Source organism: Zea mays, chromosome 3, assembly GCF_902167145.1.
Source record: "Zea mays cultivar B73 chromosome 3, Zm-B73-REFERENCE-NAM-5.0, whole genome shotgun sequence".
Taxonomy (NCBI): Eukaryota; Viridiplantae; Streptophyta; class Magnoliopsida; order Poales; family Poaceae; genus Zea; species Zea mays.
This window is the reverse complement of record NC_050098.1, coordinates 125,205,678-125,233,171: the sequence shown is the minus strand read 5'-3', so window position 1 is coordinate 125,233,171 and position 27,494 is coordinate 125,205,678. Positions and strand designations below refer to the sequence as shown.

Genomic DNA, 27,494 nt, shown 5'->3' with positions numbered 1-27,494 from the left:
GGACAGTCCGCGCGACCAAGACTTCTCAAATTTCAAACATGCTTTTGAATGAACTTTTAACACACGAAATGAGAAGCGCTGTTAGTCCTTATGTAAATGCAACTACTTGATGCTCTATGAGGCACTAAGTTTTACACAGATCTAAGTCATTGACCCCTCTTAATAGTACGGCTATCTAGCCTACTAATCCGGTCAGGTATCTTCTCTAAACTCCTCAAGACCGGCAAAAGTAAAACCTATATTATACCTTTGCCTTCATCTGATCCACAACCAATGCGTATGACTCTTCAACAATCTTATTTCTATGTGGTCCAACCCTGCATTCTTATTTCTCCAAGAATCGTTAGTCCACAAGTAGTTGTCATTAATTACCAAAACATTACCAAAGGGGCCTAGATGATTCACAATCTCCCCCTTTTTGGTAATTGATGACAACACCACATAGTATATTAAAGAGAAGTTTAGTTTCTCCAAATCTCTCTCATACCAAAGGTATAAAATAGATTTTGGAGATGAGTTTCATAGGACTTATCTCGAATTGAAGTTCTGTCCAAAAGATAGATAAATCCCAATAGAAACTCAGTATGCAAGAAAGGCTCCCCCTAAGTGTGTGCAGGATTATTTGAAGTTGAAGATATAACACACATAATATATTGGAGCTTGATGGAGACTTTCCTACAAACATGGTTATCGAGACATACAAGCGATGATTCGTAGAGTGAGCGCAGCAATTATAATCACATCTCGATTAACCACACACAGAGTAATTTGAACTAAAACATAGTTCATCCCACAGAATATTACAGATAATAATCCACAGACATACGACATAGAGTTAATAGATCAAACCAAGTTCCAAATGCATAAGACATAAACTAAAACGGCACGAAAAAGATAAAATGCATATGCATGGTCTTAGTGTCCACATAGAACCACCAACTCCCCCTGAAGGAGACGCCTGACAACTTCTCATCACTTCTCTCCCCCTTTGGCATCAATTGCCACAAAGGAGAGGCCTTACTGATCACTCGGCGGAGGATGCATGTTGTAATAATGAGTGCTGAAGGTGTCAAACAGGGAGGAGAACTGGCCAAAGTCCTGCTGGAGCTGCTGCTGCCTCTGACTGATATCATGCATGTTGTCAGTTGTAGAAAGATTATCAAACTGACTGGAGAGAGCACCCATGTTATCTTGAAAGCTTTGTTGCATATTATTCAGCCTTGACATGATGGGATCAGTGACATTAGTGTGAATTTGATCACGAAAGTCAGAAAATTCAGAGTTGAGCGCATCCCAGTTGCTGTCAAAGCGAGACTGCATGTCATCGAGGCGGTGATCCACATGTGACATCAACCCCTCAAATCGAGTATCAATATGAGTCTCCAGCCCTTGCTGCATGTTTTGAAAATAAGGATCAAAATATCCTGGAGCAGGCTCCCAATAGTGCTGAGGCTGAGGAGGAGGTGGAGGAGGAGGCATCTGCTGTTCCTCAACATTAGGCGCTGCTCCACCCTCATAGCCAGGGTCTTCCTCATCATCTGGGAATGGAGTGAGTGGCCTGGTGAGAAACCCTATCTCATTCTTAAAAGGCCTGAATGGAGTGTGAACAATCTCACATGGGCCCTCAAATCTTGTCTTGGATTTGATAAGAGCCATAATGTATGGAGCATATGCCAAGTTTTGATTCTTGTCCATCTTTAAATCATTAAGCTGCCTCATCATGAAAAGAACAATGTTCATGACTTCTCCATTCATAATGTGCTGAATTATGTTCCAGAACTTATCTCGAATTTTACTCTTATCACCACTCTTGGGAAGAATGGTGACTCTGGCAATCTTGTTGATGACAGCAGGATGATGTCTGAGTCCTGCTGTTTCTCCAAATCTCCTGGGTATACCGAGCCTGGCTGGCTCATAAAACTGCACAAAATCCTCAAAGTTATCTTCAGTATATAGATCCACCCCAGCAGAAATAGTGCCATAGTCCAGACTGTTGGCAGCGGCAAAGTCAGCAAAAGAAGCAGAATACCGCTTGAAGCCAGTCATCCAGGTGATAGATTCTTCTGCAATATCAATCTCTGAGGTAGCCAAGAATTGCTTAACTGCCATTTCATTGAAATCGGTGCGCTGCCCCATAAACTGATATAACCCACATGTTTCAAATTTGGGGATAAGACCCTCCATGACTGATTGACTGAGCAAGAAGGACCAATCAATCACCTGATGCTTATGAAAGTTGGTATCCACCAGGGTGCCCCAAAAGACGTCAAACTGCAGCTGAGTGTGGAAAAACTGAATATTGGTATCTGATGGCAGAGCATATTGGTTCATAGTCCGTCTAGAGCAGTACTCAGCCATAGAAAATCGCCGCTTGGGATAAGTCCATCCTTGGATATCAATGGGATAATCTGGATGAACATGAAGAAAATCTTCAGCATCCATGGATTCAGTGCCCCCAGCTGAGGATTGGGCCTCTGAATCAGTGGTCGGTGTATAATCATCATCATTGCCACGAGGGCGCTTTGATTTAAAGCGACCTGCAAGTTTCTTGCGGAGACCACCAAAACCACTCCTTCATCTAAGTCTAGATGACCATTTGTTGCCATTGGAGTCTTGATAGGCTTAGCATTTTCTAAACCAAACTTCTTGAGCATGTCCCTCAAATATTTTGATTGACTTATAAAAATTCCATCTTTCAATTGTTTGATTTGAAGGCCAAGAAAGAAGCTCAATTCTCCTATCATAGACATTTCAAATTCCTTTGACATCATTTTTCCGAACTCCTCACAAAATAATTCATTAGTAGATCCAAAAATAATATCATCAACGTAGATTTGACAAACAAATAAATCTTTGCCAATTCTTTTAGTGAATAGAGTAGTGTCAACCTTCCCAATTTTGAAGTCTTTGGAAAGCAAGAAATCCCTAAGCCTTTCATACCAAGCGCGTGGAGCTTGCTTAAGCCCATAGAGAGCTTTAGAAAGCTTGAACACATGGTTAGGTCTTTTGGGGTCCTCAAAACCGGGAGGTTGTTCAACATACACTAGTTCACTAATCTTACCATTTAGAAAGGCACTCTTTACATCCATTTGGTAGAGCTTGATATTGTGTGCACAAGCATAAGCAAGTAGAATCCGGATTGCTTCTAATCTTGCTACGGGAGCAAATGTCTCCCCAAAATCCAATCCTTCAATTTGAGTATATCCTTGTGCAACTAATCTTGCCTTGTTTCTTACTACCACACCATCTTCATTGTGCTTGTTGCGAAACACCCATTTTGTACCAATAACATTGTGGTTCTTTGGTCTCTCAACAAGCTCCCAAACTTCATTTCGAGCGAAGTTATTTAATTCTTCATGCATTGCATTCACCCAATCAACATCAAGTAGAGCTTCATCTACACGGTTAGGTTCCATACAAGATACAAAAGAGAAATGTTCACAAAATGAAGCTATGCGAGAGCGAGTTTGAACACCCTTACTAATATCACCCACAATTTGATCAACCGGGTGATCCTTCACAATGGAATGATGAATTCTTGATACCGTTTGATAGTTGCTTGTTGAAGCATTGGGAGGAACCGTAGGTCTTGAAGTACCTTGATCATGAGTATCCAAGGTTTCATCGAGTTGTTGGCTTTGGTGATCTTCCTCATTTATAGTTGAGGATGAAGGAATAACAACTACACTATCTTCATCATCATCTTCCTTAGGTTTTATTTCACCAATGGCCATTGTTTTCATTGCATTTATCAATTGAGTTCCCCCAACATCATCGAGATTATCACTCTCATCTTGAGACCCATTTGTTTCATCAAATTCAACATCATATGCTTCCTCAATAATACCATGAGATTTGTTGAAGACTCTATAAGCCTTACTATTTGATGAATATCCAAGAAGAAAACCCTCATCACATTTCTTCTCAAATTTAGAAAGCCGGCTTCCCTTTCTCAAAATATAACATTTGCAACCAAATACCCTAAAATATGAGATATTTGGCTTTCTACCAATGAGCAATTCATATGGAGTTTTCTTCAAGAGTTTGTGACAATATAGTCTATTTGATGAATGACAAGCGGTATTTATTGCCTCGGCCCAATAAGAATCCGATATATTATATTCCGCTAACATAGATCTTGCCATATCAATAAGAGTTCTATTCTTTCTTTCAACAATACCGTTTTGTTCCGGGGTATATTTGGAAGAGAATTCATGTTTGATACCCTTGTCATCACAATATTGATCAATCCTTGCATTTTTGAATTCCGACCCATTATCACTTCTAACCTTTTTGATGTCGAAATCAAATTGATTTTGAGCCAATATAGCAAATGACTTGAATGTTTCAAACACATTGGATTTGTCTCGTAGAAAATAAACCCAAGTAAATCTTGAATAGTCATCCACAATCACAAGACAATAAGAATTACCACCAATACTTACAAAAGATGTGGGCCCAAATAAATCCATGTGAAGTAATTCCAAAGGTCGATGAGTGGACATTTGACTTTTATTTGGATGAGTATTTGCCACTTGCTTACCGGCTTGACAAGAGCTACACAATTTGTTCTTTTCAAACTTCACATCTTTCAAGCCTCGAACTAAGTCATGCTTGGTTAACCGATTGAGTTGCTTCATCCCAACATGACCAAGTCTTCTATGCCATAACCAACCTAGTGAAGCTTTTGAAAATAAGCAAGTTGTGAGCTTTGCCTCATTAGATGAGAAATCAACAAGATAAAGATTTTCATGTCTAAAACCTTTAAATTTAAGATTGCTACCGTCAACACTAGAGATAATAACATCTTCAACTGTGAAATTGCAACAAAATCCTAAATCACATAATTGAGCTACGGAAAGTAAATTAAAATTCAAAGACTCAACCAATAGCACATTTGATATAGAATGATCATTTGAAATAGCAATTTTACCCAAACCTTTAACCTTTCCTTTACGATTATCTCCAAATGTGATACTATCATAATTTGAGCAATCTTCCTCACTCATTTGGGTAAACATCTTCATATCCCCGGTCATGTGTTGAGTACATCCACTATCCAACACCCAATGATTCCCTCCCGCCTTGTAGTTTACCTACAAAAGGAAATCAATCTCTTTTAGGTACCCAAACTTGCTTGGGTCCTTGGATGTTAGTGACCAAGGTCTTTGGCACCCAAATAGCTTTCTTTTTGTTTCCAACAATTGAAGTACCAACAAATTTAGCATGAACACCTTTTGCATTATGAGAAAGAACATAACAATGCTCAAAACAAGTGGAGGATACATGTTTGAACTTGGGACAATTTTTCTTAACATGTCCCTTTTTGTGACACTTGTGACACACTTTGTCACATTCTTTCACAAACAATGTCTTTTTCTTTACAAAAGCATTCTTTCCTTTCTTGGGAACATATCCAAGACCTTCACGGTTAAGAGAACATCGTTGACTTCCCAATATGAAATCCAACTTCTTCTTACCACCATATGCCTTTTCTAGGTCATGAGTTAGAGTATTTATTCTATCCACTAACACTTCATTCTCAACAATAATTTTTGATTCATCAAGAGCAATATTATCATTGAGAGAAATTTTGCATTTATTACAAATAGAGTTAGTAGGTAGTGGTTCACTTGTAAGACTATCAAGTAAGTCACAAGTGACTCCAACATCCTTAGTGACCACCTCAACTTCATGCACAATAGATGATTTTTGAGCATCCGCAAGCTTCTCACAATTTTCTTTGAGATCATTGTGAGAGATCTTGAGCTCCTCAAAAGACACTTGGAGGTTTTTATACAATTCCTTCAAGGCCTTAAATTTTTCTTTTTCTTTGTGGATGTAGTCATCGGCCTCACCTAACATTCTAACAAGATCATCATATGAATAGCCATCATCATCAACATCATCGATATCATCATCATCATTTATATCATTTAAATCGGTGATGATTTTTACCTTAGCATCTCCCTTTGCCATGAGGCAATGGGGGGATGAGAAGAGTGAGGGAGCTTCCTTGATGGCAATTCCGGCATTAAGCTTGGATGAGGTGTCATCATCATCATCATCCGAGCTATCATCCGAGTCCCATTCAACTAAGTAGGCTTTGCCATCTTTCTTCTTGTTATAGTATTTCTTTTTCTTCTTGTCACTTTCATCTTTGCCCTTCTTCTTCTTGCTTGGACAATTCATGGCAATGTGACCGGGTTCCCCACACTCAAAACATTTTCTATCATTGAAAGCATTTCTTCTAGATGTTTGACCTCTTCTAGGTTGACCTCTTTTCATCTTCATGAATTTATTGAATTTCCTTACAAATAAAGCCATGTCACCATCACTCTCACTTTCATTTTCTTCATCATTGCTATCTTCCTTTTCAATTGCCTTTGAGGCCTTGGCTTTGAGAGCAATGGATTCATTTTTCACCTTCTTTGCCAAACTTAAAGCATCGGCTTGTGACTTCTTAAATATATCTTGAGTGAGAATTTCTCCCAATACTTTGGTTGGAGAGGTTGTAGATAGATCACTCCTTACTAGCATTGTCACAATAGTCTCATATTTCTCCGGAAGTGATCTAAGGAACTTGTGTGTGAAATCCACATCCGGAACATTAAAACCAAGTCCTTTGAGTTCATTTACAATCTCATTCAATCGATTGAACATATCGGATACACTCTCATCTTCTTTCATAATAAATTGCTCAAACTTCCCTTTGCACACATATAGTTTGGCACTCTTCACAATTGTAGTTCCTTCATGAATTTCCATTAGTTTTACCCAAATCTCATGAGCGGTTGTGAGATTCTTGATACGATTGAACTCATTTATATCAAGAGCATCATAAAAGACATTCATGGCTTGATCATTTGTGAGGATATTCTCATTATCACTAACGGATGGTTCATCTTCCTTCAATACAACAAATCCATCTCTGACAATTGGCCAAATTTTTCCACCCATTGCTCTAAGATGCATTGACATTCTTATTTTCCAATAATCATAATTGTTTCCATCAAAGTGCGGTGGCTTCCCAATGTGCACATTGTTGTTACTAGCCATTTTGTCCCACTCCGGGATGATTAGATCCACAAACAATGGAGTCCTCGGCTCCGATACCACTTGTAGGATCTAGGACACCGGCTAGAGGGGGGGTGAATAGACGGTTTCGACTAAAAACAACAATACTAAGTAAATTTAATCAATACAACAAGGGGAATAAATTTACTAGTGTCAATAAGTAAACAATGTATGAAAGACAACTACGGAGATTGAATACTTGAAGAACAATAAGCAAAACACTAATCAATTGCAAGGCAATAAGTAATGCTAGAAGGAATAGACACCGAAATTTATCCCGTGGTATCGGTGATTTGCCGATCACCCCTAATCCACGTTGAGGTGGACTTCAAGCTCTCACTTGCTCCTCTATCAAGACACGACTTGATCTTTGAGCCAAGTGGACAAGAAATCACTCAATACCTCGATTCCACTAATGTCACCTTTGCCGCTCCGGCGAGGTAGGCGCGAACCCCTCACAATCAACACCGCGGCTTCTCCACAATCTTCTTGGAGAGCTCGACGGAGACAATCACCCGAGCCGTCTAGGAGGCGGCAACCTCCAAGAGTAACAAGCCAACGACGCTTGCTCGGTGTACCACCTAGTGCCTCAAGAATCACCAAATGATGCAAATGCACTAGGAACCCTCAATCTCTCACTAGAATGCAACCTCAAGCAAAGAGTGTGAGAGAGTGAGTTGGAGGATCACAAATGAGCTCAATGTGTGCAAGGAATGGCCAAGAATGGTCTCACACACGAGCTACCCTTCTATTTATAGTCCCCCATCTAAAACCAACCGTTATGCACAAAAGAGGGCAGTTCTGCGCACGCGCGGACCGTCCGCGCCCTAGGGCCGGACGGTCCGCCGTACACCATAACGGCTATAATGACCGTTGGAACATGTCAGAGTCGACTCAAAAGGTGGGTCCGGACAGTCCGCCCTTCAAGGTCGGACCGTCCGCGTCCTGGCAATTTCAAACACCCGAGCCTCGGATCAAACGGAGTTAACACACGCGGACCGTCCGGCTATAAATCCCGGACCGTCCGCGACCTGAGACAGTACTGTCCGGACTGGTCTCCCGGACCGTCCGTAGTACAACTCAATAAAAACACACAGTCCCTGTCCAAAACGAGTTAGACACATGCGGACCGTCCGCGCCTCACAGGCGGACCGTCCGCCTATAATTCAGGGACTGACCCGAAGCCACCTTCCTTTGGTCAGGACTGCGGACGGTCCGGCCCTAAGGCCCGGACGGTCCGCAGTGCAAAAGAATACAGAGTCAACACAGAAAAGTCAAACCTCGGACCCTCTGGAGGATCGCGGACAGTCCGCCCCCTAGGGCCGGACAGTCCGCGCGACCAAGACTTCTCAAATTTCAAACATGCTTTTGAATGAACTTTTAACACACGAAATGAGAAGCGCTGTTAGTCCTTATGTAAATGCAACTACTTGATGCTCTATGAGGCACTAAGTTTTACACAGATCTAAGTCATTGACCCCTCTTAATAGTACGGCTATCTAGCCTACTAATCCGGTCAGGTATCTTCTCTAAACTCCTCAAGACCGGCAAAAGTAAAACCTATATTATACCTTTGCCTTCATCTGATCCACAACCAATGCGTATGACTCTTCAACAATCTTATTTCTATGTGGTCCAACCCTGCATTCTTATTTCTCCAAGAATCGTTAGTCCACAAGTAGTTGTCATTAATTACCAAAACATTACCAAAGGGGCCTAGATGATTCACAATAATTAGTATTAGTATATATCATAAATTGGTCCAGACGAGCCTAGTTGTATGGCTGTTGCAGCGATCCTATATTTATGGAGAAAAAAATTAAATATAGAAATTGTCACATATCTATTTTCTAAATTTACGCGCATACAGGGAAACATGTTTGACTCATGCATGCCTTCCTATTTTTTTGCAGGCACAGACGTGGGATTGGGGACGCACTCGATAGCCTGGCTTGGGGTGTGGGTGGGCGCGCCAGCCTGAACTAGGTCGCAGGGGTGGTCGGACAGGATTTTCTCTAACTATTTGAAGCACATGGCTTCTAATATACGACCATATATATATATATGGAGCCCTGGGTTTCCAATAACTAGAGGAAGCCCTGGCTCAACGATGCCATCCGGTTCAGCCGCACTAGGTGCAGACGGCCATAAAATGACCCCCAAGCCGTCAGGGATTAGGTTTTAGCGGCGGTGGCGGTTCCCTCGGGTGAGCAAGCGGCGACGGCGGTTTCCTTGGGCGTGCGAGCGGCGGCGACCCCGGGGGCTAGCGGCGGTGGCGCGCCAAGGCGGGCGACCGACGGTGACGCTCCTATGGCGGGCGGGCAAGCTCCGATGGCACTCCCAAACCGAACGAGCGACGACGGCGACCCTAGGCCCAGTGGTGATGGCGGTTGCGCGAGACGCGGTAGGCTTCGGCAGCAGCGGCGGTGGATCTTGGAGGAGCACACGTGGCGGCGGATCCCATAGGCACGCGTACGATGTCGGCTCCTCGGAGGCGTGCGCCCCGGAGTGGCGCCCGATGGCGTCCCCCTTCCCGCGACGTCGCCGGCCTTCCCTAGGCGTGAGCGACGACGACGGACTTCCCTAGGCGGCGAGCGGTGGCGGATTGATGACCTTATTTTTATACTATTTTGTATACATATTTATGCCAACGTCAATAGGTTTTTATGATACATTGTCAGTTCATGGTTCTCCTTCCATCTTTTGTATGTTTATGATATTTCTATTCATATTTTATTCAAACGTTTGTTGATTTTTGCGTAGTACCACAATACATAAATACCTTCAATATGTAGCATAATTAGTATCACTATATATTATAAACTGGTTTTAATTAGTCTATATGTATGGCTGTTGTAGAGATCTTATATTTATGGACTAAATAAAATATTGAAAATCAGGTTTTTGTTTCCATGCATGCCAATCTATTTTCTTTCAACTCACATTCTTGTCATCCTAAATTTGTGTGTATGCAACAGTAAATAGATTTTATACACATTGTACTGCATTGCATAAATACCTTCGACGTGTAAAATAATTAGTCACGGCGTATATCATAAACTGGTTCTAACGAGCCTAGGTGCATGGTTGCTGGAGAGATCATATATTTATGTAGAAAATTAGCATTTAAATTAGATTTTTTGTTTCCATGCATGCCAATCCATTTCCTTTGAACGTACATTCTTGCCATCTTAAATTTATACGTATACAGCAGGAAACAGATTTTTTTCGCGTTGTACCGTAGTGCATAAATATTATAGTGAAGAGGACGGGGGTGATGTGTGTTGTGGTGAGGTTTGGTGGCATACGCCCGAAGTAATCAGATAGTAGACAGATACTAGTATTGTTTAAAGTCGTTTCAATTTATGGTGGTGGTGTGACATATTTGTGTGGCTCAAGGTGGTGTTGCAAACTAAGAACATATTTGTTTTTTTAGGATTATATAATCCGATTTATTTTATATACTCTATCTGTTTTAAAATAGTAGCTGTTTTAGGTCTTGATTTTATGTTTATATTTAAATAAATGAAGATGGATTTAGACACATGCATAAAACACGTACATCAAGTATTGCATGAACCTATTAATCAACTAAAACGAATGTTAATTTGGGACAGAGAGAGTAGATTATATAATATAGTTTATATAATTCTATTAGAGTGTTTGTTTACCCAAGTTATTAGTGGGTAAAATACTAAAATGTCAAACAATAATCTAAAATAAGCATCTAATAACCTATTTATAGATTATCATAATCTAGAGCCTAGATTATATAATCCATTCAAATAATTTGTGTTGTCTGTTTGTTATCTAACTTATTTAAGCTGAATTATATAATCTAGAGGGTAAACAAATAGGGTTAAGGGGGTGTTTGATTCTAGAGACTAAAGTATAGTCCGTGTTACGTCGGATGTTTGAATAACTATTACGAGTATTAAAGATACTCTAATTATGAAACTAATTACACAACTAAAGACTAAGGTGTCGTTTGGTTCATGTAATATAACGTAAATTGTAATAATAATGATTCACCGAATAGGCTGGTACCACTTTATAGTGTAGTATCTAATTATGGTTGGACTTAAACAAATATGATTTAACGTAGCTATTATGTTACAATTTAGTACGGAATGACCTAAAGTGGCGTGACCCCCTCTTTCCCTATGTGAGATATTCAAACTAAGGGGGTGTTTGGTTTCTAGGGACTAATTTTTAGTCCATACATTTTATTCCACTTTAGTTACAAAATTATCAAATATAGAAACTAAAACTCTATTTTAATTTTTATATTTGTCAATTTATATATAAAATGGAACAAAATAAAGGGACTAAACATTAGTCCCTAGAAACCAAACACCCCTTGAGTACACGCTGTTTCAACGCTTCAAGAATAACCTGAGTTAATTGAAATTGCAAGGAGCTTTACATGTGCGTGAATTTGGGCACCACATCACTAGATCAGCTGGCTGCAGGGTGCAGGCCAAGCTAGACAACCGGCACAAAGGCAGGCGGCGGCATCCAAACCACAGCGGCGAGCAGCTACCAACCACTGCCCTGGCATTGGGACGAACATGAACCAGCGATGAATTTTCATGTAGTTACAAATCAAGCAGCCCATGCCATGACATACTGCCATCAGCACTTGTTCCGACGATTGGGAGCATGCTAGCTACACTACACTACAGGAACCAGGCGCAGCACCGCCGGAGCCGGCACGGCACACGGCCGGTCTCGCGGATGCGCTCCACCTGCCGCGCCAGCCGGGACGCCTGCCGGCCCCGGCGCGCCTCCACCCTCGCCTGCTTCCCCTCCACCTTGTGGCTCAGCGCTGACAGCCTCTTCGCCAGGTCCTGCTTCGCCCGGGCTTTCATCTGCTCAGCCCGTGCCTGAACAGTTCGATCCAATACTCAGTTGAGAATTGCTGATCGTTCACAGAGAATGTTCAGAGATTGAAAGAAGAACAAGAAGAAAAAGACCTCGGCCTGCCTCAGCTTGGCTTCGAACTTGCATTTCTGCAAGCTTTCCCATCCCTCTATCTTCGCCTCTTTCCTCTGGTATCTGCGGGCACCATGCATGCACATGGTAAGTCACCACTCACCAGCAGTAACAGCGATTTAAAAGGGATTTAAAAAAGGGTCGAACTTGCATTTGTGCACGGTGTGGCCCTTGTGCACTGGATACGATCCCAAAAAAACGTTTTTTTGCGCACCTTGCCGCGAGTTTACACTTGTTGGACTCCTCCCACGCGGCGGCGCGAGCTTCGAACGCCTTGCTCCTGACCACCGTGTCGACGGCCGCGTAGCGCTTGTCCTTCTCCGGCGACGCGGCGGCGAGGAGACCCTCCTCCTTGCTGGCCCACGACGCGATGCTCATCTTGCCGAGCTGCAGGCCGAGCGCAGCGATCTCCCGCCGCGTCCGGAGCCGGAGCTCCCGCTCCGGCACGGACGAGGAGCCGCCGCGCCGCGGGCTGGACGGCGCCGAGCAGAGCGGGCTGAGCGCCGGCGTGGCGGCGCCGGCGGGGGTGCCGCTGCGCGACTGCTCCTGGCTCGCGGCGGGCGTCATCTCCGTCCCGACGTCCCGCGTCGACACGGCCGCCGGCGAGAAGCGGGGCTTCTTGTGCGAGGACCTATTAGACGACAGCTCGGTGGGCGCGCCCGCCGCGGGCTTCTTGGAGAAGACAGGGTTGGAGTGCACGACGTGGCGGTGGTGGCGCCCCGCGATCCACTTCTCCGCGTCGTTCCACTTGGACGGCACCTGCTGCCGGAAGAACGGTCCGGGCGCCGCCGAAGCCGGCAGGGCCGCCCTCTCGTCCTTGCAGAACTCAAAGTTGGTGCCGCTGTCGTCGTCGCTGCCACTGATCCTGTCGTGGCTGGCGTCGGACCGCGACCGGGAAGAGTCGGAGCGGTGGTCCTTGGGGTACTCTGCAGGGCAGCCGATCGAATCGCTCACTTCACTCACCGAACAACGTGGGGTGGTTGCGGTTGCGGGACGATGCCACGACGATGGAATGGAGTGCCAGGGGGTCCGGGCAACGCACGCACCTTCGTCGAGCTCTTGCGGCAGGAGGCTGTTGTTGGGGTGGTCATCGTCGTCGAGCCTCGACGCCTGCAGCGTCTTGCGAGTGGGGTCGTCCTTGTGATTGGAGCCCAGCAGCTTCATCCTGAGCCTGGTTGGCGAGATGGCCACCATCTGCGTCCAGAATCCACCGATCCGAGCCGTCACACAAGAACAACATCGAGGTGATGTGAATTCATATACTAGTAGACCTCCGCACTGCTGTCCAGCAGTAGCAGGTCTTTAAATTGGTCAAAGATGACCTGAGCAAAAGAAATGGAAGAACTGCAGCAAGCGATGATGGGGGGAGGAGGCCGGTGCCTGGTCCGGCGGCCATTACCTGAGGAGCTTCGTGTATCCTCTCGTACGCCATAGACAGCCACACCCCCTCTCGCGCTCTCTCTGAATGAACTTCGAACCACCAGCAGCAGCTACTAGCGCAGCTTAAAAACGAAAATGAACTTTGGGTTGGGTGGGGACATGCAAAGCCTTTTGACTTGTTGAGCTTGACAGGTAGTAGTAGTAGTAATAAGAGAGAATGCCAGCGAGCTCCGTCATCCGCATGCACCCCCTCACAAGCAAGCACGCTCGCTCCGACGCATTGATTGCACGCCCGAGAAAAGGCCACGAGGAAAGCGGGAGGGGAGAAGGCTCCAAAGCCCACAACCCAACGACGCCCTTGCTTTAAGCTTCTTGCGGACCCAAAAGAAAAAAAAAATACTAAACTCTGCTCCTAATTAGAGGACATGCAAGCAAAATGCTCGTGTGGTCTGTTAAGCGTGCTGATGGTGATGGATTCCCTCTCGGGGTTGCTGATTTGCCAAGGGAATTCCGCTTTTGTCGTCCTTGTCTCCTCCTCCTAGCTCCTGGGTGTGCTGTAGGTAGCTAGATGAGTAGATGTTGGCGCCAACTGCACATTTCAAAAGAAAGAAAGACGGACAGACAGAAAGAAAGACAAACAGGCGCAGCTGCTGGAGTGTGCAAGTAGTGTTTTTTTTTCTTTCCTTTGGCTTGCTCGCAATCCATGCATACAACGCAAGAGGTCATCGGGAAGACCTGCAAAAGTGCAGTAGCTCGTTGGAGTAGTACTATACCACCCATGTTGGGAACCCCACTCGATCTAGCGGCAGGCCTGCGTTGGCGTTGCATCATCGCAAGAGACAGCAGCAAATATGATGTGGGTTTTGCTTTGGTCATTGGTGGCAGCAGCACAGCACAGCACCGCAACAGGATCAAGGAAAAGAGAGCAGCACAGCAATGCTTTGTTTTTGTTTTTGGCTGCTGCGGGAGCTCCAAGGACGGCGATTCACGAGTGGAGCAGCAGGCAGCTAGCAGCTCCACGAGTGCACCAGGCAGGCATGCATCCATGGCGGCAAGAGTGCGTGCAGCAGCCAGCAGCAAGTCAAGACATGGATGGATGGATGGATCTCTTGCATGTTGCCTCTGGGAGGCGACGTGCCTAGGCTAGTGCCTTTCTTTCCACTACCTAGGCTGCTGCAGCGGCACACCTCCTGGCTCCTGCTGCCCGCCTGCCCGCCACACCATCTTGACCGCCGCAACAGTAGCTGAGAATCGAGACGAAATGATGTGTTCCTGGCTGCTGCAGCAGTCGTACCGTACCACAGGTTTTGACTTCATCAGAATAGATGGATGGACCAGATCAAAAGAGCCCCTGGTCTGGGCCTCCGTGAAAAAAAAAGAACCGTGATGATGCGCTGCGCAGTCATCATCACCATTCGTCGTGAGTGACTCGTGTGAGGTGCCTTCAGCTTCAGTTCAGTCTCGAAACCAAAAATGCCCATAGACCGCGCTGGCAGTGGCAGGGCAATCAAACTTTACTGGGTTTGACTATTTGTACATATGTAATACACTAAAATTTATAATATTAAATAAACATTGTTGGATTAGTTAGTTCGTATATATTTTTTTGTGTGAACATACCGTGCTTTTTTATATAAATCTAGTTGAACTTTCGCACTTGTATCACGCCCCAGATCTTAGGACAAATACAGATACTCTCGTATATGTGCAGGATCGATTTTATACACGTATATGATATAGTAACTAGTGTCACAAACTTTATTATATAAATAAAATGTCTTTACAAAATAAACTAAATGACGACGACGACCACGATGATCCTCTATGGGCTGATTGACCAGAGCGACGACAACTTAGAACTCTCCAAAATCTTCATAGCAGTACTCTTTCTCCTGATGATCTTGTCTTGAGCAGCAAATTCAACAAGTGTGAGTACACTTGTGGTTGGTACTCAGCAAGTGTGTAAAACATAAGTGCAGTGTAAGGCTTGCCAAGGATAAGGCTGAAGCTGTAGCATTTCGCATTTTAGTTTTGTTGCTCAAAATTTTATTAGCAAATTACTAAGTATAAGTTTATATCATCCCAGTTAAATAAAAGACCATAAATGAAATATTCAACAAAAACCACATGCAAGTCTATTTAATTTAATTCTATAGGTTAATCATGTGAGAATCCGAGTTGCTCTTGACCGTAAGCACGACTGATATTTTAGTTTTACACTCTGTAGAGGTTGTACAACTTTACCCACAAATCGGGTTACCCATTTGTCAGGGTCATGAATCACATACACCTCTTCCAAGGAAGTGTGGCAGTGTCCACTAAGAGGCTTTAACAAAGATCCACTAGAATGAGATAACACATTAAGGTTTTATGTCGAGGTATTATAGATCTTCCTCCACCGAAAAGCTACCACAGAGTAGATTGGCCTGAGAACCAATCTATACTTGAGCAAGGCCTCTCCCTCTTACCCTTTCGGTAAGGCTAACCCATACTAACTTCTCTAATTAATTAGCCAAGACTAAAACCATAATAGTATTTATCGTTGTACGGTTTTCTCGGATCGCTCCATGTTCCAATTAGACCAGTGTTCCTATACCACAATTAAAACATCACAACAATACCAACTAAAAATCAATAATAGAACATTATCCATGATTCATGTGTAACATCCTTCCCAAAAATCATGTTGAACATCTAGCATGTCTACCAAACATAACCAGGTAATAACAAGGTATAGGGAAAATAAAACTAGGCATCACCTAAAAGATCCTGTCAATTTAACCTAATTGTACAATGCATAGGTGATAGTATAATAGTAAATATTATATAGGTCAAAACAATGTGATCAAGGACACAACTTGTCTTCCAAAAGCAGGAACTTACTGCCAGAGTTTTCACAGCCTTGGTCTTTCGATCCCTCTATCGACTATTTCTCGAAAGTGAATTTATGATAGAAGGTAAAATGCACAAGGGACACAAGATTTAGACCGGTTCGGGCTCTCATTGTGAGGTAATACCCTACATCCAATGTTTTGGTTGCTATTGATCTATTATATTCTGGTTTGTGCTCTCGGGGGTTTCCCCCGCCTCTCCTTTTATAGTCCAAGGAGGGGACAATTACAAGGATGGATGTGAGTAGGTTACATGATGAGTCTAATTTGGTAACCTAGTCGTATGACAATCCAACTCTGTATAATTATGTAACACTCCAAAATCCTATTCTGGATAAATTAGGAAAACTCATTTCATGATTTAAATAAATGTGTTTTCAAATAATAGATTACCTAAAAGATTCTTATGTGAACTATCATTTGTGTTAAAGATTTATTCTCCAAAAAAGAATTAAGTTAAACTATATCTTAATATAGATTTTACATAAAAAATATATCATTTTAAGTAAATGTGTGAAGATTATAAATTTATCTTATTGTACTTCTAAAATGTGACTATATCTTTGAATTATTTTGTTTAATAATTATTATTGTAAATATCTTACATGAATATTCCTACTAATTTTCATTTGCTTAAATGGGTAAATTAATTAATAAAAATGCTTTGCATTCATGTTGAGTTTTTGTTTGTTGCAATTTATGTTTGAAATAGAAAATTTAAATCATCTCTAAATTAGACTTGAATTTTAAATTTAAAATAGAAAGCAAAAATTAGAAATATAAGCTAATATAATGGATTGATGTATGTTTGGTTGGTTTGTTCGTACATGACGTCCTTTAGGTAGAGTTGATACAAATTAGGATATCGCAATAAAATATTTAAGAAAATATTTCTTTCAGCTCGTGTGTAATACCCAAAATTAATTTAAAATTTTAAATAAAAATATATTCTAAGTTTTATTTAAATTGAAGGACTAATATGATTAGTACAAATTAACAACAATACTATTGGAATAAAAGAGATAAGTTAGAGTTGCTAACAAATAGGATAGGATCTTAACAGATAAGTACCAGATTAGATCTATCATGTAACAGATTTAGTTTCAAGTTTGTAAGAGTTTCTAATATATAAGATATGGTTGTAACAGATAAGTACCAGATTAGATCTATCATGTAATCACCCACCTCCCAACCTATATAAATACATGCCACCATAACACCTCAAGCCATCAATCAAAGACTCACCTCATCCATAGCTTCACAGCAGCCACCGCGGGCAGGATACCACAGCCCCGTTCCAGCGTGAACAAGATCGTGCGGGGGAGAAACGGCTCTGGCCGTCGATCCGGTGATGAGCGCTCACGATTGAATCTCAAATACCCCATCATGATCGAAAATCGTAGTCGTTGATCTCGGATCTGTTGGCCGAGATCAGATCGTGGGATCCTTTAATCTCGAGCGTTGATTTTAGATCCGACTGTTGTGATGGGATCGGTCGCGTACTCGTGTACCGATTTGGCCGATGTCATGGGCCGTCCGATTCAATCTGGCGAGGGAAATTCGATCTGCTATCATAAAATCTTTGTCGTCGATCTCTGATCCAACGACTGAGACTTTGATCTAATCTGCAGCGTAGACTATCGATCCAATGGTCCACAAAAGCCCATACCCCTTCGGTCGTCTACTTTTACAAAAGAGACCTTATGCTCTACATTAATAAACCCGTCGTCCACCTGTGCGTTAAGATGATTACCTAGCAGTCCCTGAGAATTGCAAATAAGTCCCTAGAGCCCAATTTAATTATAAAAATGACCGAAAACTAAATTAATCCCTATATTGTTCGTTTTAACTCCGATTTAGTTTGTTCAAGTTGCGTTAGTCTTGTATTAAATTTGTCTACGCAATAACAACATTATTTACAACATATTACTTACTTATATATTGTTTATCCTATGATTATTGATTTATCTTGCTAATCAAAGTTAACTGTCCATGATTATAACCTGACTAAAAATACAACCTATAATCAAGTTATATCTCATATTAAAGTTTAATTAATTTTTATATAATTTATATTAATTAACATATAATTTATCTTTTATTGTTTAATCACCTAAATCTTTGGAAAATCATATCCTCTTAACTGTTACTCTGAATTTAGTGGTTCTCGAACCTAGCATCTAGTTACGATGCGTAGATCATTATTATGCAGTTTGTTCTTATGTTTGGTGTGATGTTAATTTTACCTAGACCATGTTTGCTTGTATTGCTACGAGTAGCAGCGAGGTTACGAGCCACTGGAAGACCAAGTTTGTACCTGGGAATCTTGAGTCTAAGGCAAGTTGTGTCCTTGATCACTTTTCTCTTTACCTAATAATGTTCATGTCAATCAATGTGACATGCTCAGGTTAATTCGATGGGACCTAATAGGCTTCCTAGCATTGTTTATGCCCACCTTGCAAACAGATGAACTATTGGGTAGATTTGTTATTGCTCTACCTGGTTTTGGAAAATTAATGTTATATTATGATCATGTTCTAGTTATGTTGTTGTTATAATTATTGTTCTTGACAAGATCATTGTGTTAATTAAAACATGGAGCTTAACTTAAGATATTTGTGCTACCACAAGGGTGGAATGGGACGCCCTTGCCTGACTAATTAGGAAAGCTAGTGGTGGACTATCTTACCCAAAAGGGGCAAAGGCGGTAGAGGAGCTACGTATAGGGAGGTTCTCGGGTCGATCGTGCTGCGATAGCTTTTCGGACGAGGGATTCCTATATTGCCCTTCTCAGAAACCGTAGCGGTTGATAGTCGCCTAGAGGGGGGTGAATAGGGCGAAACTGAAATTTACAAATATAAACACAACTACAAGCCGGGTTAGCGTTAGAAATAAAAACGAGTCCGCGAGAGAGAGGGTGCAAAACAAATCTCAAGCAAATAAGGAGTGTGACACAAGGATTTGTTTTACCGAGGTTCGGTTCTCGCAAACCTACTCCCCGTTGAGGTGGTCACAAAGACCGGGTCTCTTTCAACTCTTTCCCTCTCTCAAACGGTCCCTCCGACCGAGTGAGCTTCTCTTCTCAAATCAAAGCCGGGAACAAAACTTCCCCGCAAGGGCCACCACACAATTGGTGCCTCTTGCCTTGATTACAATGGAGTTTTGATCACAAGAACAAGTGAGAAAGAAAAGAAGCAATCCAAGCGCAAGAGCTCAAAAGAACACGGCAAATCTCTCTCGCTAATCACTAAAGCCTTGTGTGGAATTGGAGAGGATTTGATCTCTTTGGTGTGTCTAGAATTGAATGCCTAGCTCTTGTAAGTGGTTGAGAAGTGGAAAACTTGGATGCAATGAATGGTGGGGTGGTTGGGGTATTTATAGCCCCAACCACCAAACTAGCCGTTTGGTGGGGATGTCTGTCGTATGGTGCACCGGACAGTCCGGTGTACACCGGACATGTCCGGTGCGCCAGCCACGTCACCAAAGCCGTTGGGATTCGACCGTTGGAGTTCTGTCTTCTGGGCCCGCCTGGATGTCCGGTGGCGCACTGGACAGGTACTGTAGAGTGTCCGGTGCGCCACAACGCGCATGCCTGACTTCTGCGCGCTCTGGCGCGCATTAATTGCTGTTGCAGGTGACCGTTGGCGCGAAGTAGTCGTTGCCTCGCAGTTACACCGGACAGTCCGGTGTACACCGGACATGTCTGGTGAATTATAGCGGAGCAGCCGTTGCGGATTCCCGAGGCTGCCAAGTTCCAGAGCCGCGTCCCCTTGGAGCACCGGACACTGTCCGGTGTACACCGGACATTCCGGTGAATTATAGCGCGCCGGCTCTGAAAATTCCCGAGGCTGAGGAGTTCAGCGCGAAGTCCCCTGGTGCACCGGACACTGTCCGGTGGCACATCGGACAGTCCGGTACGCCAGACCAGGGAGCCTTTCGGGATGCCTTTTAGCTCTCCATTTTGAACCCAACATTGGTCTTTTTAATTGGCTTGTTGTGAACCTTTGGCACCTGTATAACTTATACACTTAGAGCAAACTAGTTAGTTCAATTATTTGTGTTGGGCAATTCAACCACCAAAATTATTTAGGAACTAGGTGTAAGCCTAATTCCCTTTCAGCGGTTTTTCTGAAGCTAATGGAACTTTGTATTGGCCTCGTAGTGGATCCCTAGCCATTCACCTTGAAAGTGTCTAAGAGCCTTGCAAACCCTGGCTAGACAGGATACATGACTTGTGGGTAAAGGGCACAACATCTGCACAGTGTAAAACTGGTATATCAGTCGTGCTCACGGTTAAGAGCGACTGAGGACTCTCGCATGATTAACTTATGGAACTAAACTTAATTTGTCATATGTATTGCATTGTGGGTGTTATTATTAAGTTTGATCTCTTATTTAATTAGGCTGGTATCTACTTATACTTAGTAACTGCTAATAAAATTTTAACCAACTTTAAAAGCAATGCTCAGCTTTAACCATCTCATTTGGTAAGCCTTACACTTCACATGAGCTCCCACCTTTGGTGAGTTCATGCACATTATTATCATAACGTGTTGAGCGATGAACTTATGTGAGCTCACCCTTGTTGTACTCACACCCCCATGTCAAGAATATGTACCACTGGATGAGGCGCATGAAGGATGGTGTGATGAGTTCGTGAGTGGTCTAGACCGTCGTCTCCTAGTTAACTAAGGTTGCTGGATCGTTGTCTTCGTATGATGTAATTATTTAACTATTTTGTACAGAATCATGTTATATATTAATGTTGTGACATTTATTTCTGTATCATGAGTCATCATGTGTGTGAGACTTGGTCCCAGCACTCTTGGGGTCTGTTTGGTTGGGCTGTGGCTGTGAAAAAAGTTGATGTGGGCTGTGAGCTGTGAAAAAAGCTGTTGTAGGCTGTAAGCTGTTAAAAAGCTAAAAACCATTTGGTGGAAACCACTAAAAGTCGTTAAAAATTCTTCGATATATGTTTTCACAGTTCCATCCGAAAAGCCACTAAAAGCAGGTCCAGAGGTGCTTTCAGATTTGCACTACGAGAAAGTCGGCTTTTAGAAAAAGCTGCTTTCTGGATCCAGCCCTTTGTGGTTGACTTTTGGTTTTTAGGGGGGCAAAAGCCAAAGCCAAAAGTCAAACCAAACACACCTTTGGTGATGATTCGCGCTCAGGTTTGGTGCCCCTAAAAACCTGGGTGTAACAAATTATAAGTGTCTTTTTTATCCGTTAGGATCGATCCTATCTGTTTAGTGTTCTACCTTGTATGCTGGGATGTTATCCTAATTTAGAGATTTTATGCAGAAGACGACTCCGATGAGTGGCCCCACACATCACTCGCTACGATTGAGAGTCCACGCACGCGGGCGCTATCGCGAGGGAAAAACGAATCCGCGGATTACGCCTTCAGCAAGGTTCGATCGGCATGAGAAAAGTGGACCGTCCACTATAGTTTAGAATTTATCTCTAGAATATTCATTTTCTTGATTTATTTTAATTCTAGAAATGTCTAGATTTAATATTTAAACCACCAAAAGTATTCTAAAGATTCCGAAATTTTAAGAAACATCCTAGAGGTCTATTTGGAGATGAGAAATCCAAATAAAATATTCAGAGCCCATAAAAATATTTTAGAGCCTTCTACTAAATATAAATAGCTCTAGAAAAACAAGAATAATTGCCATTAGATACCCGGTAAATTCTGGAAGAACCTATTTAATAAAGAAACATGTTTTGATTTTTTTTTTGCGCTCAAGAAATACCAAAAGCACACACAAACAAGCTCATTTAATTTTAGAAAAAAAAATCTACGTTAAATACTCTGTAGGATATTTAAATTATATTAAAAGAACGTTATATTAATTATTCTTTCTACTCGACCATAGACAGCACTGGCCTCCGTTGGTATTGGCAGCGCTGTGGGGCTTCTAGTTCCTTTTTTTTGGCAACGAGAGAGAACGAACGCTAAGGGGTATTTTTGTTTATTTTAGTTCCTGTAGTGTCCTCGAGTAGAAAGAGCCCAGTTCTACGCTGGGTCTAGCGATGGAAATTGATGATACAGATCAATTGTCCCGAGATCAGTGGGTCGATAGAAAGAGCCCAGTTCTACGCTGGGCCTAGCTCACTGCACTTCCATCAGCGGCTCCAAGGTAGTCATTTCGAAAGGAATCAAGAGCACGGGCAAACTCATAACACGCAGAGTAGCAACGTTAACGTCGCATAAGCTGTAGCAAAATCAGCAAATCAGTGAGCCCAACAAGCAAACAAAATTTCGACGATTTCTCACGTCGCTCAATCTAACAAATAATGGCACACCGCAACTGATTTAATCCAGCTGGTACCGTGTTGTATTGCATGCACCATCCATCGCATCGCTTCTTCCCACCAGCACCAGGCCTGATCAGGCAATAACGGCGGTAGAAATGGGTCAACTGCTAAAACACTGTATAGGCTTCCATCTTATGGGGAAGCCCAGGTCTCACCATTTCACTCGTCGTCTGAATTCTCGAACTTGATCGAGTGGGTTTGCAGGTCGATTTGCCCGCCCCTGTAGGTGCCACGCTTCTTCTTGGTTTTCTCGTGCCTAAACCCCCTGCAGCGTGGAAGGGTTGGACCGGTGTTATGCTTGTAGAAGGATCATGTAGAAGTCCTTGATCCCTTATCGTAGTTGAAAGAAAACAGAACGTAACAGCAACAACCAACAAGTACTGACCTTCCCTTGACTTGGCCAAGGATCTCCTGTGCCTTTGCGCCGTAACCGGTGTCTGCGCCACCCTGCAATAGAGGTATAGCACCAATAGGCCATACAAGGTTTAGCTTGATAAATGCTAGTCTTTCAGCATGTGCATGTATGATCAACAAAGCAGAAAAGCACCTTAGCCCAATACGAGTTATCCTGAAGCCTGTCATCTGCAAATCTGACGTCGTCCACCTTAATACGTTGAAATGGGGTCACAGTCTTGGGCTACAGTGGATAAACAAAAAGGAAATTTATCGGAATATTGATGACATTGATCAGATAAATGATGCCTACTTCAACTTGCTCAGAACAGGAAAGGCTGATGGTCCCAATAAGATGTCACTGGTCAGATTACTCACAGTAATCTCTATTATACAAAGTACTGACATGCAATGCAATGATGCCAGTGGATCCAAAATCTCAGGCAATGAATTTCTCAACATCCTCATGGTGAATTCAGGCTAGTGGACATCATTACCGGCGACCAATTATTGTGGATGCATTTCTGAACCATAATGCAAAAAGCAAGTTGCTAAGGAAGCTAGTAGTGAATGAAGCATCTGGTATAAACAGGATCTAAGAATTATGGATAACGCCTCCTAAGGTTATTAAACTACAGGAAACAAAGTGCAAAAATAAAGGGATATAGACCAACAGTTAGAAAGCAAGAAAGAAAGCTGCATACCTCAGATGAATGTTTCTGCCTTTTGCTTGGTTTTGTGTTGCTTTCTTCTTTTTTATCCTCTGCAAAACCATTGCTTAGACTTTCGTTGGCTGTGCAATCTTCTTTCCCAGTCACAGGGGGAATGCTTCCTTCAACTTCTTCTAGCTTCCGTTTTTTGCCAGCAACTGCATTTTCATTTGACGACTTCCCTTGGTTACCTTCTTCAATCTCCATTACACTCTTGTTCGCATCATCTTGTTTTGGGACTGAATCTTTCCCTGCAGCCTCTTTACCTTCCACCTGAACAGTTTCTTCAGGGTTAGACTTCTTCCGCTTTTTTTTGGCCTTTTTCTCATTATCATCCTTGACTGTTTCTACAGCACCATTCTTTCCCTTGGCACCATCAGCCTCAGCAGGTGCACTTCCTGCATCAGTCTTCTCTGAAGTCCCGGCAGATGATTTCTCTTTCTTCTTCTTTTTCCTTTCCACAGCACCACTGCAGTCATCAGCACTGTCATTCTGACCTTTTGGTTCTACCTCTCTTCCATTGAGCTTTTCTGCTGCCTCAAACTTGTTAAGTATTGCTAATTCTGCCTTTTCCAGCCTAGCTTCGACATCATCATCCTTTCCCTGCTTCTTGTTTTTCTTCTTCTTCTTGCCATCAAGCTTATGATCATCCTCCTTCACTGTTTCAGTTGTTTCGCCGCTGCCAGCGCCCGCAGCTGAGGGGTCACCCTTGTCCTTCTTCTTCTTCTGTTTCTTCTCCTTGGCCTCATCGTCCTTCTGGTCGGCGTTCTTCACAATTTCAGTTGTTCCCTCGCTAGCAGCATTCGCAGCTGAAGGGTCACCCTTGTCTTTCTTCTTCTTTTGTTTCTTCTCTTTAGCCTCACCGTCCATATTTTCAGTCGGCTTTTCCTCAGCTAAAGGCTCGATCGCCTTGCTCTCAGGCTCACCGGCTTCTGTGCCGCTCCTCTTTTTTTCCTTGCCAACTTCTCCTGCTATATCATCATTTTCCTTGTCTGCGCCAGTGAATTCCAGTCAGCGGGAACCAAAAGTAAATAAAGGTATCGATCAAAGGCAAACGACAACAATTTGAACAAACAAAGCTGCTACCTTGCTCATCGCTTCCCAGAATGGCAGCCGCCCGAGTTGAATTGCTGTTCGACATCCAAATTTGCATCAGTAACCGATCATACTGTGCTAGTAAACAGCACACGCCACTCACCAATCGAAGCAATGTGGCAAAGGTAAAATGATCATTGGAAATAGTACCTCGACTCTAAGAATCTGGCAACCAGCTCCTCCAAGTTCACCTGTGACGACCCCCACGCACCGGCCTGGAACCAGAAATTCCCCAATCCTGCGCCTCAGCAACAGCGCACCAAAACGGCAACACCACAAACGTACAGGGGGGAGAGGGTACCTCGAGGCCGGCCTCGGATTGGAGGGCGACGAGCGTGCGCGAGAGCCCAGCGGACTCGAGGAAGGCGGCGACGGAGGCGACCACCGCGGCCCTCGCGCCAGGGACCGGGGCGGCGGCGGCGGCGGCGGCTCCATTGGCCACCTTGGCCTTGGCCTTCTTCTTCTCCTTCTTGGATTCCTCCTTGGCCATGGCGGAAGAGGCGGCGGCGCGGGGCTGTGATGAGGCGGCGAGTACGACTTGGCGCGGGACGAAGAGCATCGGGCGGCTAGGGTTTGCAGCCGCGGGGTTTATACTTGGAGCCTTGGATGTCGGAACGGTGGAGTGGCATGGTACAGTGACGGGCGTACTGGGGAGCACGGTCGTTTAGTCGCGTGAGATTCTATGACGTACGGGCCCGGATTGAGCGGGTCCGTGCGGTCAGTGAGGGGATGGGTGGTCCACGCGACGGCGAGCCGTAGGAGAGTGTTGGGTGGCCGGGCGGGGAAGCTTCTGGAAGGGCACGAAGGTATGCTCCGACAGTGGGGTCCACTGTCATTCGGCGGACAGGAGTATAAAGCCGCTGTTCTTCTAACTGGTTTTCTTTAACCTATGTTATATAGTCGCTCACTCCGTTCTAAAAGGAAAACTTCGTACGTGATGAAGTATTATTCCTTTGTCCAAATTAAAATTAGTTTTAAGAAATTAATAGATTCATATTTAATTTATATATATGTTTAGATTCAGCATCATCTATTTTAATATAGACATAAAAATAAAAGCTGAAATGAATATTATTTTAGGATGAAGGGAGTATTTTTATATACTCTCCATTCAAATTACAAAATATATTATCTATTTTAGATGTATATATATTTACTTTGTACCTAGACATATGTATTAGTAAACACACAGTAAAAGCTACATATACATTTTTAGGAAAAAAATATTCAAAATAGAAGAAGTATTTATTTGGTGTGTATATGATATTGATTTTCCTATAAAATTTGTCGATCTTAAGATATCTCGACCGTAGATGATTTTAAAATTGGTTTACTTTAGGCACAAAGGTAGATGTGTTTAAATATACGCTAGGTGGATACATTTTTTTTGCTACATGTTACTTATCTATTTTTCATATGATAATTACTATATGAATTAATTAAGTATTCAAAGTGACTAATTGATACTAGTTTAAAAAATATATCCTCAACTATTTTTGAGGCAAACAACCCACGTATCATGTCATTTTACTTAGTCACTTAGGGTCTAAGCAACCTAATTTTTAAGAAACTAGTTTCTAGAAACTGGTTTATGAAAAAAAATGGTGAGGGTGTTTTTTGGAATCTAGTTTTTAAGAAACCAATTTCTTGTTTTTTGAATACACAATGGCTAGTCTACCCTTCCTCTCAGGGACGCCGGACGCCCACACATCGCAAACTCGTTTGAAGCGATTTGCTAATAGGTGATGCCACATAGAAGTTGCTAGGTGATGGGAGACGTGTCGATGTTTGGACCGTGGGCCCTTAACCAACTAGTAAATATGTCGCGTGGCCGACTCTAGATGGTGTGCGAGAAGACACAAGCAGTTATTCTGGTTCGGGCAACACAAGGCCATACTTCCAGTAGAGGGGATGAGGCTTATATTACTCGCATCGTGGTGTTTGTAGTAGGGGTTTACAAGCACGGCGTGAGAGGGGAAGTCCCCAAGTCCCTAAAGATGATTGAGGCAAGTGCCAATATCTAAGACAAAGTGAAGGGGTGAGCGTTCGTCTGCGTGTGTTGTGGATCTCCTCACTGGAGGGACCACTGCCCTATTTATACACGAAGGGGGTGTCCGCAGCGAATCCGAGTGTTGTATTCGAAGGAGAGACGCCCTGGCGTCTGCAAGCCAACGTGACGGCGAACTGTGCTATTGACCCGCGCCTGTTGAATTCCCGTAGAGAGCCGAGGGGTTGTCCATACGCTCGAGCTCCGTGGGAGAGGTCGCCCATGTCGTAGTTGTTGTAACAGCACCAGGGTATGGGCCAAAAGCTGCTTACGTGGTGCGTTAGCGTCCTAGCACGTGATGACGTCGAGATTCCCTGCTGCGCTTATCGAGATCAGAGCCCCTGCTTAGTAGAGGCGGAAGTCTTCCCAAGACGTTAGCCGAGCCGTCCCTTGACGTGCGCCACAGTCGGGCGGAGTGACCGTCTGCGGGATTGATGGCGTAGTTTCCATTGAGCTGTTAACGGGTGATCCGAGCGGGGGTCCAAGCTCCTTTTGATCGGAGTCAGCTTGAGGTCCGGAGACATGCCCCAAAAGGTACTTGCAAGTGATTCGCCCGGTCCTAGATCCGTTCGATGGGGTCCG

General features: G+C 43.4%; 2 protein-coding genes across 3 annotated transcripts; both read right to left on the bottom strand.

Annotated features, from left to right (window-relative positions):
• Positions 1 to 11,620: 11,620 nt before the first annotated feature.
• On the bottom strand, positions 11,621 to 13,611 carry LOC100284430 (uncharacterized). The gene is made up of 5 exons (NM_001157325.2): positions 13,472 to 13,611; positions 13,119 to 13,266; positions 12,287 to 12,998; positions 12,054 to 12,135; positions 11,621 to 11,963 (listed from the first exon to the last, which is right to left on the bottom strand). The coding sequence occupies exons 1-5, from the start codon at positions 13,502 to 13,504 to the stop codon at positions 11,757 to 11,759; spliced, it is 1,182 nt and encodes a 393-aa protein (NP_001150797.2). The 5' UTR covers positions 13,505 to 13,611; the 3' UTR covers positions 11,621 to 11,756.
• An 8,882-nt stretch (positions 13,612 to 22,493) lies between these two features.
• Positions 22,494 to 25,703, bottom strand: LOC100382414 (uncharacterized). Of its 2 annotated transcripts, XM_008674909.4 has the most exons (8): positions 25,167 to 25,703; positions 25,016 to 25,080; positions 24,857 to 24,900; positions 23,765 to 24,762; positions 23,215 to 23,304; positions 23,053 to 23,114; positions 22,823 to 22,932; positions 22,494 to 22,736 (listed from the first exon to the last, which is right to left on the bottom strand). In XM_008674909.4, exons 1-7 carry the CDS (start codon positions 25,422 to 25,424, stop codon positions 22,827 to 22,829), a joined length of 1,623 nt encoding a protein of 540 aa, XP_008673131.1. In that variant the 5' UTR covers positions 25,425 to 25,703; the 3' UTR covers positions 22,494 to 22,736; positions 22,823 to 22,826. The 2 variants fall into 2 exon arrangements, with proteins under 2 accessions (XP_008673131.1, NP_001168628.2); NM_001175157.2 differs by having other exon boundaries at positions 22,531 to 22,932; positions 25,167 to 25,504.
• Between the last annotated feature and the right edge of the window lie 1,791 nt (positions 25,704 to 27,494).

Excerpts from the sequence above, each read along its gene's own strand:
- LOC100284430 (NM_001157325.2), bottom strand. The coding sequence starts at position 13,504 with ATGGCGTACGAGAGGATACACGAAGCTCCTCAG. Across the intron at positions 13,267-13,471 it reads GGATACACGAAGCTCCTCAG|ATGGTGGCCATCTCGCCAAC; the intron begins GTAATGGCCGCC and ends TTCTGGACGCAG. Across the intron at positions 11,964-12,053 it reads CCAAGCTGAGGCAGGCCGAG|GCACGGGCTGAGCAGATGAA; the intron begins GTCTTTTTCTTC and ends CGAACTGTTCAG.
- LOC100382414 (XM_008674909.4), bottom strand. The coding sequence starts at position 25,424 with ATGCTCTTCGTCCCGCGCCAAGTCGTACTCGCCGCCTCATCACAGCCC. Across the intron at positions 23,305-23,764 it reads GGCAGAAACATTCATCTGAG|CCCAAGACTGTGACCCCATT; the intron begins GTATGCAGCTTT and ends TATCCACTGTAG. Across the intron at positions 23,115-23,214 it reads ATAACTCGTATTGGGCTAAG|GGTGGCGCAGACACCGGTTA; the intron begins GTGCTTTTCTGC and ends CCTCTATTGCAG.